Source organism: Schistocerca cancellata, chromosome 10 (assembly GCF_023864275.1).
Source record: "Schistocerca cancellata isolate TAMUIC-IGC-003103 chromosome 10, iqSchCanc2.1, whole genome shotgun sequence".
Taxonomy (NCBI): Eukaryota; Metazoa; Arthropoda; class Insecta; order Orthoptera; family Acrididae; genus Schistocerca; species Schistocerca cancellata.
The window spans coordinates 9727926-9748272 of NC_064635.1; the positions used below are offsets into that span (position 1 = coordinate 9727926).

Genomic DNA, 20347 nt, shown 5'->3' on the forward strand with positions numbered 1-20347 from the left:
GGCCCTTAACACATTGGATTAATGCCAGAGAGAGAGAGAGAGAGAGAGAGAGAGAGAGAGAGAGAGGGGGGGGGGGGGGGGGGGGGGGAAGCTCCAACAAAGAGTGGTATATTCTGTCACATGATTGGATGATGATGATGATGACTGTTTGGTTTGTGGGGCTCTTAACTGCAGGGTCATCAGCGCCCATACAAAGTGCCAATTTTTACACAGTCCAATCTGACCACTGTCACGATTGATGATAATGAAATGATGGGGACAACACAAACAGCCAGTCCCCAGGCACAGAAAATCTCCTACCTGGCCGGGAATTGAACCCGGGACCCAGTGATCCAGAGGCAGCAACGCTAGCCAGTATTGTTCGGATCATATGAGAGTGTTACAGAGATGCTCACGAAAATCCAGTTCCAGGCTTTGAAATAGAAGCTTCATATGTTGTAGAGTGTGTTTGAAAATGTAACTACAAGAAGAGACACGACACCATATTACTTTCTAAAACAGACATCTTCAAAGTTAACCATGATGAGAAAAATGAAACAAATAAGACGTCACATGGAGCCTACTGGTGGCAGTTTTCCCACATCATGCTACCCACTTGGGAATGGAACAGGAAAGGAGGAAGTGATACTGCTACCAGAAGTGCCCCATGCTACACAACACAAGGCCGTGTGTGGGGAGAATTACTGTAATTTACGTCGGCCTGCTTTCTATCCCTCCAACTATTTTTCTCTTTAGGAGCAAGGCTGACGGAATACACGTGTATCAAGATATACATATTTTTTTTTAGCCAAAATACTACAGCCACTGCCCACGGTGAGATCGAACGATGTTCGTAGGTATTGCAAAGACATGACATGGTGAGCACAGTACCTGTTTCTAAGCCGGGCAGAGACGAATAGGGAACCATTCTAGTAATGTCTTAGCTGTACCCATCTCAATGCAGGGTAGGGAGGTCGGAGGCTCGTTGGCTTAGTTAAGCACATAGGCTGTGATAGGGGGGGAAATCTGACGAAAGAGTACAATGCCGGTAGAGACACAAGTGTTTCGGAGCACATCATTCAGAGCGCACACTGTAGAACATGGGGCTCCACAGCAGATGACACCTAAATGTTTCAGCATTGTCTGATGACACCATCAACTACGATTCAGTGTGCATGGGGTCATTGATATCAGACAGTCAACTGATGCAAATCTGTAGCCCACTCAGATGAAGCGTGTTATTTGTGATACTGGGATTTTTTTTTTTAGGGCGCAAAGCTGCTATGGTCATTAGCGCCCGGTCCGTGACTTAGGAAACAGTAAAAAACCGAAAATGGAAATTAGCAGCAACGGGAACGAAAGTCATAAAATTGGAGAAACTAAAAGCATAACGAAGGTTTAAAAATCCTCTACAGAAACAGGTTGGTTGTCCCCAAAAAAAGCTTCAAATGACTGACGTCATTTCAATGGCACTAATAAATTCGAGAACGCGATCGGCTGAGCGCATGTCATCTGCTAAAATCTACGATATATCAGGCGACAGCTGTAGACAGGAGCGTAACGGATTAAAATAGGGGCACTCAATTAAAAGGTGTCTTACCGTCCACAGCTGAGAGCAGTGGGGACAGAGTGAGGGAGGATTGCCACTTAAAAGATGTCGATGGCTAAAAAGACAGTGCCCTATCCGGAGTCTAGTTAAAATTACCTCCTCCCGACGACGCGTTCGGGAGGAAGAGGTCCAAGCACAAGGAAGAGCTTTCACGACCCGCAATTTATTATTGGGAAGTGTCGACCAATGTGCGTGCCATTAAAGAGTAACATGATGACATAAAACGCTCCGTAGATCGGAGACGGGAATCGATTGAATAGCTGGCCGGAGAAGAGAGACTGCAGCCTTGGCCGCAATATTGGCCACCTCATTTCCACAGATACCAACGTGTCCCGGGAGCCAGAGGAACGCCACCGAGATGCCCCCCCAAGTGGAGCAAGCGCAGACTGTCCTGAATCCGGTGGACCAGAGGGTGTACAGGGTAAAGAGCTTGGAGACTGATGAGAGAGCTGAGAGAATCTGAGCAGATAACGTACTGTATCCGCTGATGGCGACGGATGTAGTGAACAGCCTGGAGAACAGCGTAAAGCACCGCAGTATAGACCGAACACTGGTCGGGAAGCCGAAAGTGATTTGGGGTGTCGCCAACAACATAGGCACTCCCTACACCTAACGATGTTTTCGAGCCATCGGTGTAAATAAATGTGGCTTCCTTCATTTGTGCACATAGAGCAGCAAATGCCCGACGATAAACACGTGAAGGGGTACCATCCTTGGGAAATCGACAAAGGTCACGGAGCAGGCAGATCTGGGGACAGAGCCAAGGCGGTGCTGTACCCCAAGTTGTCAAGAAGGTTTTAGGAAAGCGGAAGGAAAGAGAATGGAGCAGTTGACGGAAGCAGACTTCCGGTGGTAGTAGGGAGGAGGGGCGGCCTGCATACCCTACATCAAAGGAGGCGTCGAAAAAAATGTCATGGGCTGGATTAGCAGGCATGGAAGACAGATGGCTTGCATAACGACTCAGAAGGACTGCTCGCCGACTGGACAGCGGAGGTTCAGCAGTCTCAGCATAAAGGCTTTCCACAGGGCTGGTGTAAAAAGCTCCAGACACTAAACGTAATCCACGGTGGTGGATAGAGTCGAGACGCCGAAGAATAGACGGCCGAGCAGAGGAGTAGACTATGCTTCCATAGTCCAATTTCGAGCGCACTAAGGCGCGACAGAGGCAGAGAAGGACCACTCGGTCCACTCCCCAGGAGGTACCATTCAGGACACGGAGGGTGTTGAGGGATCGCAGACAGCGAGCCGAAAGATACGAAATGTGGGAGGACCAGCATAGTTTTCTGTCAAACATAAGACCCAAGAATTTAGCGACGTCCGAAAACGGAAGGTTGACAGGTCCTAGATGTAAGGAGGGCGGAAGAAACTCATTACGTCGCCAAAAATTAACACAAACAGTCTTACTGGGAGAAAAACGGAAGCCGGTTTCGATGCTCCAAGAGTGGAGGCGATCGAGACATCCTTGAAGACGTCGTTCAAGAAGGCTGGTCCGTTGAGAGCTGTAGTAGATCGCAAAATCGTCCACAAAGAGGGAGCCCGAGACATCAGGAAGGAGACAATCCATAACTGGATTTATGGCAATGGCAAACAGTACAACACTCAGCACGGAGCCCTGGGGTACCCCGTTTTGTTGGGAGAAAGTACGGGAGAGAGTAGTGTTCACCCGCACCCTAAATGTGCGCTCTGCCATAAATTCGCGAAGAAAAAGGGGCAGCCGACCTCGAAAGCCCCAAGAGAACAGTGTGCGGAGGATGCCTGTCCTCCAACAGGTATCGTATGCTCTCTCCAGATCAAAAAATATTGCTACTGTTTGGCGTTTCCGGAGAAAATTGTTCATGATATAAGTGGAGAGAGCAACAAGATGGTCAACTGCAGAACGATGCTTTTGGAATCCGCATTGGGCAGATGTTAAAAGACTGCGGGATTCCAGCCACCAAGCTAAACGGTAATTCACCATACGCTCCAAAACCTTACAGACACTACTCGTGAGAGAAATGGGGCGATAGCTAGAGGGGAAATGTTTGTCCTTTCCAGGTTTCAGAATAGGAATGATGACAGCTTCCCGCCATTGTCTGAGAAAAGTACTGTCGGTCCAAATTCGATTATAAAGGCGAAGGAGGTAACGCAGACTATGGGTTGATAAATGCAGCAACATTTGGACGTGGATACCATCCGGTCCTGGGGCGGAGGAGCGAGAAGAAGAGAGTGCATGTTGGAGTTCCCGCATGGAGAAAACAGTATTGTAGCTTTCGCGATTTGGAGTGGAGAAAGCAAGAGGTCGCACTTCCGCTGCACATTTCTTCGGGAGAAACGCTGGCGGGTAATTTGAAGAGCTCAAAATCTCAGCAAAGTGCTGACCCAATGAGTTAGAAACTGCGACGGGGTCCACTAATGTATCACGCGCGACAGTGAGCCCAGAGACCGGGGAGAAACTAGGCGCACCTGAGAACCGTCGAAGCCAACTCCAAACTTCCGAGGAGGGAATAAAGGTGTTAAATGAGCTAATAAAGAATTTCCAGCTTGCTTTCTTGCTATCGCGGATGACACGACGGCATCGCGCACGGAACTGCTTATAGCGGATACAGTTGGCCAAAGTAGGATGGTGGCGGAAAACGCGAAGAGAACATCGCCGCTCACTTATTGCGTCACGGCATGCCTCGTTCCACCAAGGAACTGGGGGGCGCCGGGGCAATCCGGAGGTGCGTGGTATTAAACGTTCCGCAGCTATAAGAATAACGTCGGTAATATGTGTGACCTCATCATCGACGCTGGGAAAGTGACGGTCATCGAATGTCGCTAGAGACGAAAAAAGTGTCCAATCGGCTTGGGCAAACTTCCAGCGTCGCGGGCGCATACATGGCAGTTGAGGCTGCAGTCTGAGGACACATGGAAAGTGGTCACTCGAGTGTGTATCATCAAGGGCGAACCATTCGAAGCGCCGAGCTAGCGGAACAGTACCGACCGCAAGGTCCAAATGAGATAAATTTGTCGTGGAGGCAGACAAAAATGTAGGGACTCCAGTGTTGAGGCAAACTAGATCCACTTGGTGGAAGACGTCTAGCTATAGTGAGCCACGTGGACAAGGATGTGCAGATCCCCAAAGCGGGTGGTGGGCATTGAAGTCCCCAACCAGCAAATAGGGGGGTGGAAGCTGACCAAGAAGATGAAGGAAATCAGCTCGTGCCATTGGTGTGGACGATGGAATGTATACAGTACAAAGAGAGAACGTGTATCCAGAAAGGGAAAGACGGATGGCGACAGCTTGGAAGGAAGTGTGTAAGGGGATTGGGTGATAATGGAGAGTATCATGGAGAAGAATCATGAGTCCTCCATGGGCTGGAGTGCCTTCAACAGAGGGGAGGTCATATCGGACGGACTGAAAATGAGGGAGAACAAAGCGGTCATGGGGACGCAGCTTTGTTTCCTGAAGACAGAAGATGACCGGCGAGTAGGATCGTAAGAGGATCGACAATTCATCCCGATTGGCTCGAATGCCGCAGATATTCCAGTGGATAATGGACATAGGGTGAACAGAAAATGGAGGAATGTGACCAAGGTTGCTGTCAACTCAACGACTGCTCAGAGCTTGCGACCGACAGCATGGAATGGCATTCAGCCGAAGGCAGAAGATCCTGATCCATAGGTTGTTTAGGAGCAGCTCCTGCCACCAGCGATCGGCCGGTTGATCGGCCGCCAGCAGTGCGCCTCGGCGACACAGAAGACGGCCGAGGGCGATTTCCGCCAGGTGGTGCTGTAGATGGGACACACCTTGGCGGAGAAGGAGATGAACTGGGTTTCTTTGTAGCCTGCTTGGAATTATGATGTTTAGATGAAGGAGGAACCGATGGTTGTGAAGTTGGGGTACGTAAAAAATCTTCAAGAGTATGCTCTTTTTTCGAAGTCTTGGTGTCTGACTTTTGGGCTCGAGATTTAGCAGAACCCGATGAAGGGTGAGCCATTGAGTGGGCAGGCGAAAGGGGTGAGGTTGAACGGGCGATCTTTGCGCTGACCGATCTGACGACCGTGGCACTAAAGGTGAGGTCGCAAGTCTGTGTGGCCGCCTCCTTTGTTGGCCGAGGAGAAGCAAGGACAGTGCTGTATTTTCCTGTCTGAGGCACGGTGGGCTGTCGACTGGCGAATAATTTTCGAGCAGCAAAGGTTGACACCTTTTCCTTCACTCTGATTTCCTGGATGAGCTTTTCGTCCTTAAAAACGGGGCAATCTCGAGAGGAAGCAGCGTCGTCACCCATACAGTTGATGCAGCGAGGGGATGGAGGTGGACAAGCACCCTCATGGGCATCCTTGCCACACGTAACACATTTGGCCGGATTGGAACAGGACTGGCTGGTGTGATTGAACCGCTGACACCGATAGCAACGCGTAGGGTTTGGGACGTAAGGGCGAACGGAAATTATCTCATAGCCCGCTTTGATTTTCGATGGAAGTTGAACTTTGTCAAATGTCAAGAAGACAGTGCGGGTTGGAATGATGTTCGTGTCAACCCTTTTCATAACTCTATGAACAGCCGTTACGCCCTGGTCAGACAGGTAGTGCTGAATTTCTTCGTCAGACAATCCATCGAGGGAGCGTGTATAAACGACTCCATGCAAGGAATTTAAAGTGCGGTGCGCTTCAACCCGGACAGGGAAGGTGTGGAGCAGAGAAGGACGCAGCAATTTTTGTGCCTGGAGGGCACCGACTGTTTCTAACAACAAGGTGCCATTCCGTAATCTGGAACAAGACTTTACAGGACCTGCAACTGCGGCGACACCTTTCTGAATAATGAAAGGGTTGACCGTGGAGAAGTCGTGACCGTCAGACCGAGAAACAACAAGGAACTGTGGCAACGATGGAAGAATCGTCTGTGGCTGAGACTCAGTATACTTACACTTGTGAGCAGACATAGTGGAAGGTGAGGAAACCATTGCGGAAGAATCCCCCACGATTACCGGCGTCTCCGATGGCACGCTCCTCCCTTGTGGGGGCCCTCTCTGAGGGCACTCCCGCCTTAGGTGATTGTTCACACCTCAGGTCACACCTCCCGACAAACGGACGGAGGGACCAATCGGCATTTTCGGAAGGTATCAGCTCGGGTAATCACCCCTCCCTGGGCCTGGCCGTTACCAGGGGGTACGTACGTGTCCTACCTGTCTACCCGGGGCGGGGAATTACGCGTTACCCCGTCACCGGCTACGCACAAAAACGCGTGGGTCGGCCTTCAGACATGCACAGGGAGGAAGAAAGGGAAAGGGAAAGGAAAGAAGAAAGGTCTCAAACACCGCAGCGGAGAAAAGGGTAAAGAGAAGAGGTAAGGAAAAGAGAAGGACAAAGGAAAGAAGACATACAAGCAAATAAGGTGAAGAATGCGTTACATTTTTGAGCGTCCGTCTCCGGACGTAGGCACAAACCATACTCCCAGATGGGGAGAAAGGGAAGGAAAGAGCCAGAGGTGAGGGGAGGAGGGGCGAAGATGGGGGATGGGGAAGGATTCGGAAAGGGAAGGTATGCAGCCTGGAAAGGAAGGAAGGCCACATTAGCTCGGGGTCCCGTGCTCGCTACGCACGTATCCACAAAAGAGTTGTGGACCCCCTGGGGGGAGGGAGGGGGGGGGGTGATACTGGGATGATGGCCACATTCAGATTCACCGTCATCCACATGAACAGCTACTCTGAACACACACCATACCACGGACATGGGCCGGTACATATAGTATTACGTTATGGGGGTGTGTGGGAGCAATCTGAGATACCACAAGATCTGTGGACTATACAAATACAATTGCACACAACATGCATCCCTTCACACTTGACGTCTTCACCCACATTGAAGGCATCTCCGAGCAGGATAATTGTCCTTGTTGTGAGGCCAGAATCGTGCTACAGTGGATTGAGAAGCACAATAAGGAACTCACATTGTTGTCTCTGCCACTGTACCCACCTGATACAAACGGAACAGAAGACATCTGAGCTGCACCAGATCCATTCCACAATTTACAAGAACTACACGACCTGTGTGTGGACATTTAATGCTGTGTACCTCTTGAAATGTACCAAGAATCTATTGAACCTGTGCCATGCAGGATTATTATATTTCAAAAGTGGACTGATATGCTAGTAAGCAGATGGCCATTATGTTTTGGCTAAACAGTGTACGCAATAAAAAAGAGGAGTATGGCATACGACAAAGCTGTAGTAAAGACAAATACTTGGAAGTAAATGAACTGTACGAAACGAATAAAAGGAGTTAAAATGAAGAATTTCGATAGCACTTTGCAGTTATATATTTTCTTAACTAAAACATGGTTGCTTAATTGTGTAGACTACAGATTAAATAAATAAATACGAATAGTCACCTTCACGCCCCTCGTCATTAGTGCAGACACCTGTCTCGCTTTCCGAGCTGCTAATGCTGCTGCTGCTTACCATATCACTGCAAAAGAAATATGTTGCCAGTTCAAAATACAAATAATACACAATAATTATAAAGTAATCCATTTAGACATATCGGGATACACTTAAAAACATTATGTAAGCTTACTTGTTCCCCCAACACCACAGCACCTACCACAGTTACTGCAGCCCAGTTTAGTACTTTTCAGTGGCCCACATCCTTCCAAATGTACTTAGGGTCTTATTGTTACCCTATATCAACATCAGACTTTATGCGAACTGATTTAATATGTGCTCATCACCTCCTGAAGCAGAATGATTTTCATAAATTTCCATTTAGTGTAATCGTGACTGTTCAATTACAGGACGTCACCGCGCCATTTGTACACTGGCCAAACAACACACCGATGCATCTCATGAATGAGACTGGAGTAGCAGATGTACCAGATGCAACTGATTGGGTGCTCCAAGGTTTGTGACAAATGGAGCACATTTCCAAGAGTGGTTTTCCCTATTGACCCATCAACAAGGAAAGATAATCTGCCATCACAGTGGCGGTGCAAAGGTTTAGTGCCGTGTGCCTTGACTTGCTGAGAAATTTGTCTCTTTAACTGGAATCACCACCAACATATTAACTCTGTTTGATATCGACTCGTATGAAATGGAGATCAATTATATCAAACAAACTCTTGTATTCAAATACTAACAAAGAGATAGAGGGGCTGGCCAGTACTTACCTCAGCTCAGTACAGCCGATAGATACACATAAAACAGAACCGAAAATTTACATTCCTAGCTTTCGGAACAAATGTTCCTTCATCAGGGAGGAGAGAGGGGAAAGAAAGGGAAGAAGGGAAAGGAGATTCAGTTACTCACAACCCAGGCTATGAAGCAACAGGGAAAGGAAAATAGGGAGGGTAGCAAGGATGGAGGCATGGTTGTCAGAGGGAAGCCAAAGATATTCTACTGTAAGTACTGTGCCAGCTTCAAACCAAAGAGGATGCATACAGAAGTAAAGAGGTATATAGTATAAAGATAAACACAACTATGTAGGATGAAAAGATGCGTGAATGGCTAAAGAGGAAAGGGAAAGAGGAGAAGACTGAAGAGTAAATGGGAGTGAGGTTGTTTAACGTAGGTTCAGTCCAGGGGGATGGCGGGATGAAAGGATGTGTTGGAGTGCAAGTTCCCATCTCCGCAGTTCAGAGGGACTGGTGTTGGGTGGGAGAAGCCAAATGGCACATACGGTGTAGCAGGTTCCTAGGTCCCTAGAATTATGCTGGAGGGCATGCTCCGCTACTGGGTATTGGGCATCTCCTAGGCGGACAGTTCGTCTGTGTCCGTTCATGCGCTCAGCCAGTTTAGTTGTTGTCATGCCGATGTAAAAGGCTGTGCAGTGCAGGCATGTAAGTTGATAAATGACATGTGTAGTTTCACACGTGGCCCTGCCTTGAATTGTGTATGTTTTACCAGTAGCGGGGCTGGAGTAGGTGGTTGTGGGGGGATGCATGGGGCACCTGTTGGTAGCAGTACCAATCAATACAAAGCCCAATAAACATATAAACTCATCACAGGGTAAGCAAAGGGCAGACAAATTTGTTGAAAGACACTAAGGAAGATGAGCGTATCTCATAATGTGTACTAGAAGTGAATGCACAATATTATGGAGAACTGCTCCAGTGAACCGTTTGGCCACGAGTAGGAAGTAGGTGCGACATAAGGGTGGATCAAAGTCGTGCCTAGAAACGAGATACATCCTACCGGGATCCTTCCTGCCCATCTGAAAGTGGTAAATTCCACCCACCCAGCCACTGAAATATCCTGGTCTGTCCTACCACCCCATATCACATGCTTTGCATAATACTTGTCGAGGACCTGTTCCCCAATATTTCCACTTGTCACATCCTATTGCAGTCCCATCAGAGGCTTATACTGTCCTATCGGAGGCAGGGCCAGCTGTGAAAGCAGCCACATCATACACCAGCTCTACTGTTACTTCTGCACAGCATTTTGCCTAAGCACAAAAAACTACCACCTGTCTACCCGAATGAATGGCAGCTGCCAAATCGTGGTCGAAAGACCAATTTGACTCAACATATTGCTGACTACTGTGTGCCCAAAACGAATGGCTGCTTCACACGTGTCCCCCCTCCCCCCAATTCTAGCTTCGCCAAACTATGCAGGCAAGAATTATGTGGTTACAGTAAACACTGCTATCCTGCCATTGTCAGTCTCCGCTAGTCTGTGTCCCACATCCATCTCCGGGCCTTCCACTTCACCCTCTGAACCTGCACTCTCACATCCCCCTTCCAGTTTTCCTTCTCCCACTCTGCCTTTGTCACACACAACTCCCAATGCTGGCATCAGCACGAGCTCTCTGGTGCCACATTCCTGTCCCGTTCCCTCCCTCCCTCCCTCTCCCTCCCACCTGCAGCCGTGCACCCTACACCCTATTCTCCCTATCTACATTCTCCTCTCATTCACTCTACCCAACACAAACCCTAAACCTGTTTCGGTTGCTACAATGGGACAATGTAGCAACTTGGGTGTGTGAGAAAGCACATAAGGAAAATTTAGTAGGTGGAATTTGCTGTACACATGCACACTCTGAGCCCACTCACGGCCTCATTGTTCAAGCAGTCCACTCATCATTTCGTTTGTAAATTTCAGAGCCAAGATACTGTTATAAATAACGCAATTTCTGCCGTAATAAAACTGACAAAACATTTCATTATCTGCAAATCAGTACCTCATATATGAGTTTTAGCTGTTTTTCTGCATTTGAGTAAATTCATTTCTGAAATTACGAAATACTTACCACGAAGTTGAGCCCACACTTGGTACTTAGAACACCAGTGCTCTTTGTTCGTATAATCATAATAGACTGGTCACATACGACTTCTCTTTGTCTTTAATCACGTGTAAATTTCAGTAGGCTCTCTGGAGTCAACAGACACTGTTGCACACAATCGCTCGAAAGCATAATCATAATACAGTACACAACAAACAGCACAGGGAATTCTCACCAAATTTCGGAAGCAAAGTGCTATGAAACAAACCCTCCATATCAAACGAATTACACGTACACAAAGTGATCACAGGTTACAATGCTTACACATCTCAGACTACTGTGTGTCATGCAGTTTTTGCCCAGCTGTCTTCTGCACAAGTTGCCATTACACCTGAAGACTGACTATATTTACCACTCGACATCAGTACAGGAAGCATTACAAGAGGATTTATCCAGTTTCTTTCAGTGTCCTACTACGGCAGCAGAAACGAAGCAGCGAGTGTCTCGCCGAAGGCCTCACCACTGTGCCACTTCCAGGCCTCCATCCACGTCCATCGGTGGCAGGCCGAGTACGCCCCGGCTGGTGGACGGGACGTCAGCGACAGCTGCCGCGCGCGCCCCGGCGAGGGCCGGGGTGAGCGGCTGTGGGGGCCGCAGCAGCTGCCGGCCGTGCCCAGCTCCGCGTCTGCCCTCCACCTGTCCACCTCTGCTGCCGCGACGCTCACCCGAGCAGTCCACACTGCGCTCTCGCATGCTCCTCTTGCGCTTTCCACATACCAGGTTACCGTACCTGCAGTTAAAGCACAGAAGGAAAATTAGTCTGCGGTCTGTGTGACTAAAAAAATGCCTAAATACAAAATTCTGGAATAACACAAAAAATATATATGTGTAATGCGTGTGTTATGCTGTCCTTTCCAAGTGGTAAAGCAGCTGTCAATGTGAAGGTCGGTCTAAAAACCACAGAGGTATACCAGGGCTCTGGCCTCTCAACTGTCTTACCCAACATTTTGAACTCCATCAGTGCCGAGGTAAAAAGAGTTGCTCTGTAAAGTCAGTCATGTTACGAGCAGCAAAATTATGGAACACCAATGAAAATTAGCTTATTTGAGAAAGGACACTGTACAAAAGCTTACTGACGATTTCCATCATGTTTAGCTGACTGTCAACCGCTGTGCTTCAAAAATATCTCTGAAAATTTCACTGTAGCACCTCTTTGCAGCTGCAAACAAAAGTGTGCCACATGAGATGACTTGAAACAGAAAGTTGAAAATTGCTTTTTGCAATAGACTACCACTCTTTTTGCAACATTACCACTGAGTGAGGCCACTTCGACAACAGACCCTAATACTTAAGTAAACGTAATAATTCAGACCATCACACATATCTATTACTTAAACAGGTTATTGATTAATTTACGATCACTGTCACATCTAAAAGATGGAAATTTAAAAAGAATGCCCCTTGTAGCCATAGTTTGATGCAGCTCTCCATGCTACTCTATCCTGTGCAAGCCTCTTCACTTCCAAGTAACTATTGCAACCTGCATCCACTTGAACCTGCCAGTTGTATTCAAGCCTCGGTGTTCCCCTATCTCCCTACACTTCCCCAAATTATCAAAATGAAAATTCCTCACTGCCACGGTGTGTGTCTTCCATCAACTGATCCTCCTTTTAGATAACATTGGCCATAAATTTCTGTACTCCCCAAATTGAATCAGTACATCCCCCTTAGTTAATGATCAACCCAGCTAATCTACAGCATTCTTCTGCTGCAACACATTTCGAAAGATTTTATTCCCTTCTCGCTTATACTGTTCTGTGTCAAAAGACTTCCCAACATTTAAATTTATATTAAATGCTAAAAAAGTTTTTTTTTTTTTTTTTTCGAGAAACATCCACTCTACTTCAGCCATCATCAGTTATTTTGTTGCCCAAATGGAAAATCTCAACAAATTCTTTAGCTTCTCATTCGCTAAACTAATTCCCTGAACATCACCTGATTTCATTTGGACCACCTTCCATTACCCTTCTTTTGTGAATGTCATCTTATAATCTTTTTTTCATGACACAGTCTATTCTATTCAACTGCTTTTCTACGCTCTTTGCCATCTCTGGCAGAATTACAATGTCGTCTTTTTTATTCTTTTTCCAAATTTTCCGCAGTTTCCTTTACAGCTTAGACTGAATAACATCAGAGATACGCTATAATACTGTCTCACATGACTTCAACTATGGCTTTCCTTTCATGCCCCTTTTCTCTTATAACTGCAGTCTTCTTTTTATACAAGTTTTCAACATTTCCCGTCCTGTATTTTATCCCATCCACCTTCAGTTTTTCAATCAGGTATATTGCAGTAAATATTGTCAAAAGCTTTCTCTGAGTCTAAAAATGCTATAAATCTAAGCTTGACTTTCTTCAACCTATCTTTTAAGGTCTAAGTTGTAAGGTCAGTATTGCCTCATGTGTTCCTACATTTCTCCAGAAGCCAAACTAGTCATCCCCAAAGCTGGCCTACACCAACTTTTCGATTCCTCTGTAAATAATTTGTGTCACTATTTTGCAACTATAACTAACTGAGCTGAAGGTGTGATAATATTCACACTTGTCAGCACCTGCCTTCTTTAGATAACATTCTTGAAATCTGATCATTTCGCCTCATATCTTATTATGGCTGGTTCTCCCAAGGATTTCAATAATTTTAGGCAATAGCCTCGTCAAGACTTAAGTATTTTAAGGTTGTGTTGAATTCTTCTTCCAGTATCATACTTTCCATCTCATCTTCATTTACTTCCTTTCCCCTTTCTAAATTTTCCCATCCTGCCACCTGACTACTACATATCCGCATAGCTGCTTCACTTTACTCTGTTTCCTAAATGCACCTTTTACCTTCCCTACATTTGTGGATTATCCAACAGACATGCATTTGTACTCTAGTCATTCCTGTTTAGCATTTTTCAATTTCTGTCGGTCTAATTCTTTTTAGCAATTTGTATTTGTTTTGTTAGCTACAGTTTTATATTTTCTTGTTTAGTCAGTTAAATAAGGTATCCCGCATGTTGTTCAAGGATTTCTACCCAGCCTTGCCTTTTGCCTATTTCATTCTCTCCAACATTCACTATTTCACTGCTCATAGCTATCCATTTGTCTTCATTTCCCATATCAGCACATCGTTGCCTAATGGTCCCTTTAAAACACACTAAAAAGGGAGAAATTTGATGATTATTAGCAAGTCTCTAACTGTTCTCGACATACATAGGTCATACAGTGCATACTGTCAAAGATTGGTGCCGTCAACACTGACGGCGTACTGGACTGCAGCAGCCAAACGAGTTGGCAGTCACAGAACTCTGCCTGTCGATGTTACACCAAACAGATTGCTACCACACTACGGTTCTGACTGTGTTATTACAGAATCTATTGAGAACAACTGATCGATAGTGACAGCAGCTGCTGTTTAGTTAGACCTGGTAACCAACACTTAAACTGAAGAATAAGAGCAAGGGGTTTACTACAACAGACTGACTTCAGGTACAGGGAGGGCAACAGCGGCAGGATCACCATCACATGACCCTGGGCGCAGACTGTGGATGGAGAGACGATTCAGTGGGACAGGGGGAGGAGATGTTAGCCGTGCTCCTGCTCTGGGCACGAACTGTGGACAGAGTGGCAAGTCAGAGGAAGGACACAAAAGACCCGCACCAACTAGTAGGCAGTCAGTTGGTCAACTCACCTGGTGATGACAGCATGGTTACTTGCCGAAATATTGTGCTCATCTGACGCAGACATCTGGCCGTTCAGCCATTAACTATTTGGTTATTAATGACATTGCCAAAGTTCTAGAATCACATTACACACATTCTTAATCAGTTCAGTTTACAGCCTTGTATGCTAACAATCACCATTCTTTTAAAGGTAATTAGCTTAATTTTGTCCTCTGTCTGTAATAAGATCATGTTAATGTTTAATTAATTTTGAAATACCTGTATGCCCCCCCCCCCCTCCCTCTTCCGGATTTGATGATAGCAGGACAGTTGAAACCACTAACCTGTTTGTGGTTGGTTGGTTGATTGATTTGGTGGAAGAGACCAAACAGCGAGGTCATCGGTCTCATTGGATTAGGGAAGGATGGGGAAGGAAGTCGGCCGTGCCCTTTCAAAGGAACCATCCCAGCATTTGCCTGAAGCAATTTAGGGAAATCACGGAAAACCTAAATCAGGATGGCCAGACGCGGGATTTAACCGTCGTCCTCCCAAATGCGAGTCCAGTGAGCTAACCACTGCGCCACCTCATTAGGTTTACCTGTTTGTGTACATCAAATATGCGACAGACCGATTTCTTCAGTTTATCTACAACATTACAGTGACAAAATCAGAATAACTATACCCAACTGAATGCCGGGATCTGACCACTACAAGACAAATCTGAGAAACAGAATGTGGACAATACAACTATATGGAAAGGACACATTGCTACTCAACCATATAGAGGAGACACTATGCCACACACACACACACACACACACACACACACACACACACACACACACACACACACACACACACACACACGGCTACTTCCTCCAGGCACCAGATACTGACTGCAGTGCACCAATGACAGGAGACAGTAGCCGTGTGTGTGTGTGTGTGTGTGTGTGTGTGTGTGTGTGTGTGTGTGTGTGTGTGTGTGTGTGTGTTCGTGTGTTTTTCCTATTTTGGAAGACGGAGTTTGTTTATCAGTCTCTTTCATTGTGCCTGTCTGTGAGTCAGTACCTTCACTACGTCGTGAGCAGCAATCTATCCTTCCATATTGTCTTTATTTCATCCAGGAATTTCGACTATTTGATTTTGCCAAACATGGAAAAGAGGGAGAGGAATATCCTATGAAAACTACTGCCACCACTAAAACATAATTGTAAATACAGGAAGATAAGTAATGATGATATATAAAACAAAACTGAATGCAACCATAAGTCAATCCAAAACAATATTTTACAGATACAGATATCTGGGTCAGAGAAATGAAAGCAAGCTATGCAAGAAAATTTTCACTGTCATAGGAAAAAATCTCTCTACTTCAAACGGCTCAAAGAAATCCACAATGATCTGAAAGAAATGAAGACTGATGATAGTGAAATCCTACGAAGACAAGGTTTCGAAACCCTGTCTCCACAGGAACCCAAAAAGAAAACTGGAGCAACATATTCAGAAGATTGGGAACAACCACACTTATTGAATGAAACAATATTGGAAAAGTTGAAATCTATATTCATATCGACCAAAAGAGAGCCAAAATCACAGGGAGAAAGTAGAGGGAGGTGTGAACCACTAAGGTATTAATTATGTTTTTGAATATGCACTGATTTTAGACAAAACTGTTCCTTTTGGTCACATTCTGTACACACTCTTTGCAGTTTTATATCATAAGAACACAGTTGTGAATCACCAGCAGTGAAACTGTCCCCCACCCTGCCCTCCCAAAGCATTCACCCTGAAAATATTGATTCCAAATGCAAACTTCAACGCAATTCTGTCTCTAAAAAGCAATCTGAAGTCTGCAATTCCAACCAGGCAACACATGCTCATCAGACCAGCAATTTTTAGATCTCTAATGGCCCAGAGGAATCTATGGACCACAGGCTGCAGATGCAGTGTTGATATTGATCACTACAAGGTAGGCAATATGCACACCAAGTCATTGCAAAATCACTATGAGCTCTGTGACGATTTATAAACGTACCTGGTTCAGTAGTATTGTGCTATGAAATGCAAAACTTTATTGATTGATTGATTTCTTTATTAATACATGTAACAATTCACATGGTGTGGATTTCGTCAGCAAAATCATATACAATACAACTACAATTTATACACACAAAATTAATATTTACACACATTTTTAAGGTATCTTACATTAGTTTTATATCCTTATGTAATTTTCTTATAGCACTGAACAATTCTGGATTTCATATTATAATTTTTTTCCTTGTGTATTACAATGCAGGCTACTTTAATTACACTACGTGTTTTAATTCAGATAGTCCATTACTGGGTAATAACTTTTATTTAATAAAAGTTTTTTTTTTTAGTTTTGTTTTGAACTTTCCAATTGTGTCAATATCTTTAATATTTTGGGGTAATTTATTATATAATTTAACGGCGTTGTACAACAAGCTCTGCTGAGTTTTAACTTTATTTTTCCTCTCTAGGTGCACATTGTATTGGTTTCTAGTTTCATAGCTGTGTACTAAAGAATTTTTAACATAGCAGTCAATATTTTTTTTTTTTACATACATAATACTTTGAAAAATGTATTCACAGGGGACAGTTAGGATTTCCGGCTTTTGGAAATGTTCAAGGCAGTGAGCCCTGCTGCCACTCTTGGTTATTATACGAATTGCTCTTTTCTGTAATTTGAAAACTATTTGAATATTTTTACAGTTGACTCCCCAAATTATTATTCCATAATTATTGCATAATATTGCTCTTGTAAACTTCAAAAGGTTCTCAAAATATACTAACATGCTATCAGATAAGTTTGAAATCAGGAAAATATCTGTCAGATCATTGGCACTTCCATTACTTTTGAAAAAACACTCTCAGTCTTTACTCAGCAGTCCTTGTACCATATCAGTTTTGAAGCTAGTAATGGTCACAACTGTGACTGAAATACAAGAGTAAATGCTCATAACATAGATGCAAATCCCAACTCCAATATCCTTAGACAAGATGAAGAGACATGTGTTACAAATTACCTTGACACTTGAAAGTTAGTTGCACCATAATAAATAATGGTCCTAAAATAAAAGCTGTCAAATCACATTAAAAACTTGTGTTGGCAGTACCTGTGTTATCTTAATGTTGCGTAATAAAATTCTTTTTTGCTGGTGCTTCACATTCATCTGACATCATCATCTTGTTCAAACACAAAAATACCAAGTTTGCTAACAAATAATAACTTCAAGCAAATGTTGAAAGCGTAGCACATTAAGCACAAATCTGAATACCTATTTCCGAAATTGTACAGGTGCAGAGGGGCTTATTTTCATACACAAACTTACGAACAGATACCATGTGGTAAGAGTGCTACTCCCCTAGCAGTAAAACTGCAGCTCACCTGTTCTCACAGTTTGCCACATGACGAACAGAGCGCTTCTTCTTGCCAGCTGCAAGTGGGACGGGCAATGACGCACGGCCAGCACCAGCCGAGTCGACACCAGCATCCACCACGTCCACAGCCATACGCTTAAATTTGCGCTTCCTGCAGAAAGATACAAATTGTTATGAGTTATTTTGCACACATCAAGACCCGTAGCCAGCTTTGACGAACATTTTAAACGAAAGTCATCCCACACTACTACTACTACTACTACTACTACTACTAACCCCCCCCCCCCATTTCTCTCTCTCTCTCTCTCTCTCTCTCTGTCCAGTATTTCATTAATTCATGATACTCTGGAAATCCAATCACAAAGAAGTCTTAATGAATGAGGACCAAGCCAAGGTTAACAACAGGCAAGACATCATAGAAACTTAATCTGTATATTTGTCTGCCTTTCCTATTATCCAGTATGACGCCAGGATGGGGCATTTATGGCACTGCTCCATTTCCACCATCTTTCCACCATTGTTGTTCTCTAACTACACACATGCATCAGCCCAGTTCCCAGAACTCTGGAAGATAGATGTTGACTGTGGATATTTTATCACAGACACAATTACTAAACCCGCCCACAGATGTAAGTAACCATGCATGAGCAGAGTCTATTAGATGGAGGGGATCCGACAGCAGATTAGTTCCAGTCATTCCACCAGGAAGGAAGTACACGGCTCATGTTGTCTAGAGTTCAACCATGCCTAGACGGTCAATACCGCCATTCAATCACGTCTGCATTGTTATTTTGTGCCACGAACGCTCTCAACAAGGGAAGTGTCCCGGTGTCTCAGAGTCAACCAAAGCAATGTTGTTCGGACATAAGGGAGATTGACACAGGAACTGTTGATGACATATCTCGCTCAGGCCACCCACGGGCTACTACTGCAGTGGATGACCGCTATCTACAGATTATGGCTCGGAGGAACCCCTTACAGCAATGACACCCTGTTGGAAAAAACTTTTCATGCAGCCACAGGTCGTCATGTTACGACTCAAACTGTGAGCAATACGTTGCATGATGAGCAACTTCACTCCCGATGTCCATGGTGAGGTCCATCTTTGCAACCACGACACCATGCAGCCCAACAACATGCCAAATGGACCACTCGGGATTGGCATCACATTCTCTTTCAACGATGAGTGTCGCATATGCCTTCAGCCAGACAATCGTTGGAGACGTGTTTGGAGGCAACCTGGTCAGGCTGAATGCGTAAGACACACTGTCCAGCGAGTGCAGAAAGGTGGAGGTTCCCTGCTGTGCTGGGGTGGCATTATGAGGGGCCGACGTACACTGCTGGTGGTCACGGAAGATGCGTAACGACTGTATGATACATGAATCCCATCCTCGAACCAAAAGTGCAACCATATCAGCAGCATACTGACGAGGCATTAGTCTTCATGGATGACAATTCATGGCCCCATCGTGCACATCTTGTGAACGACCTCCTTCAGGATAACGACATTGCTCGACTAGTGGCCAACATGTTCTCCAGACATGAACCCTATCATACATGCCTGGGATAGACTGAAATGGGCTGTTTATGGATGACGTGACCTACCAATCACTCTGAAGGATCCATGCTGAATCACTGTTGAGGAATGAGACAATCTGAATGAACAGTGCCTTGATGAACTTGTGAATAGTATGGCATGACAAATACAGGCAAGAGGATGTGCTACTGGGTATTAGAGGTACTGGTGTGTACAGCAATCTGGTCCACCACCTCTGAAGGTCTCGCTCTATGGTGGGACAAGATGCAATGTGTGGTTTTCATGAGTAATAAAAAGGGTGGAAATGATGTTTATGTTGATCACTATTCCAATTTTCTGTACAGGTTCTGGAATTCTCGGAACCAAGGTGATGCAAAACTTTTTTTTTTTTTAATATGTGTTTTTTGTTACAGTCCAGATTCCTCCTTCTTAAACTAGTCTTTATGAGCCAATCAACTTTGCTCTTTGTCTCCCTCTTGCCATTTTGCCCTCAAACTTTGCCTCCATCATTTGTTTTGGTATTCTTCCATCTTCCATTCTCTTTACATGTCCAAAGCATTTTTGCCTGGTCTTCTCAATTCTCCCATTTAGCTTTTCTACTCCAATTTTGTTCCTAACATCTGCATTTCTCGGTCTACCTCTCCCCACTTTCCCTAATATACGTATTTGGAATTTCATTTCAGTGGCTTGGATTCTACTCTCCTCTCTTTGTGCCACTCTCCAGATCTCTGTTGCATATGTCAATATGGGTGTGTAAAGCACCTCCCACAATCCATTGTATGTTGTACCCTTTTGCTAACTTCTGCCTCTGATCTTGCATTCTCCATTATTACACTTCCTAGATATTTAAAGTCATTCAATTTCAATATCCTGACCTTTGTCCCTTTCCTTCCCCGTCTCCTTTGGTTATCACTACAGGCTCATTTTTCTCCACAC

General features: G+C 44.9%; 1 protein-coding gene across 3 annotated transcripts in view; it reads right to left on the reverse strand.

Moving 5' to 3' along the window:
• LOC126106398 (G patch domain-containing protein 2) overlaps nt 1-20347 on the reverse strand; it is a 173830-nt gene that overhangs the window by 40625 nt on the left and 112858 nt on the right. For all 3 annotated transcript variants that reach the window (XM_049912665.1, XM_049912663.1, XM_049912664.1), the window contains exons 5-7: nt 17882-18025; nt 11289-11558; nt 7941-8017 (exon numbers count right to left, since the gene is read on the reverse strand). In XM_049912665.1, coding sequence (XP_049768622.1) covers nt 7941-8017; nt 11289-11558; nt 17882-18025 — 491 coding nt within the window. The remainder of the gene's footprint in view (nt 1-7940; nt 8018-11288; nt 11559-17881; nt 18026-20347) is intronic.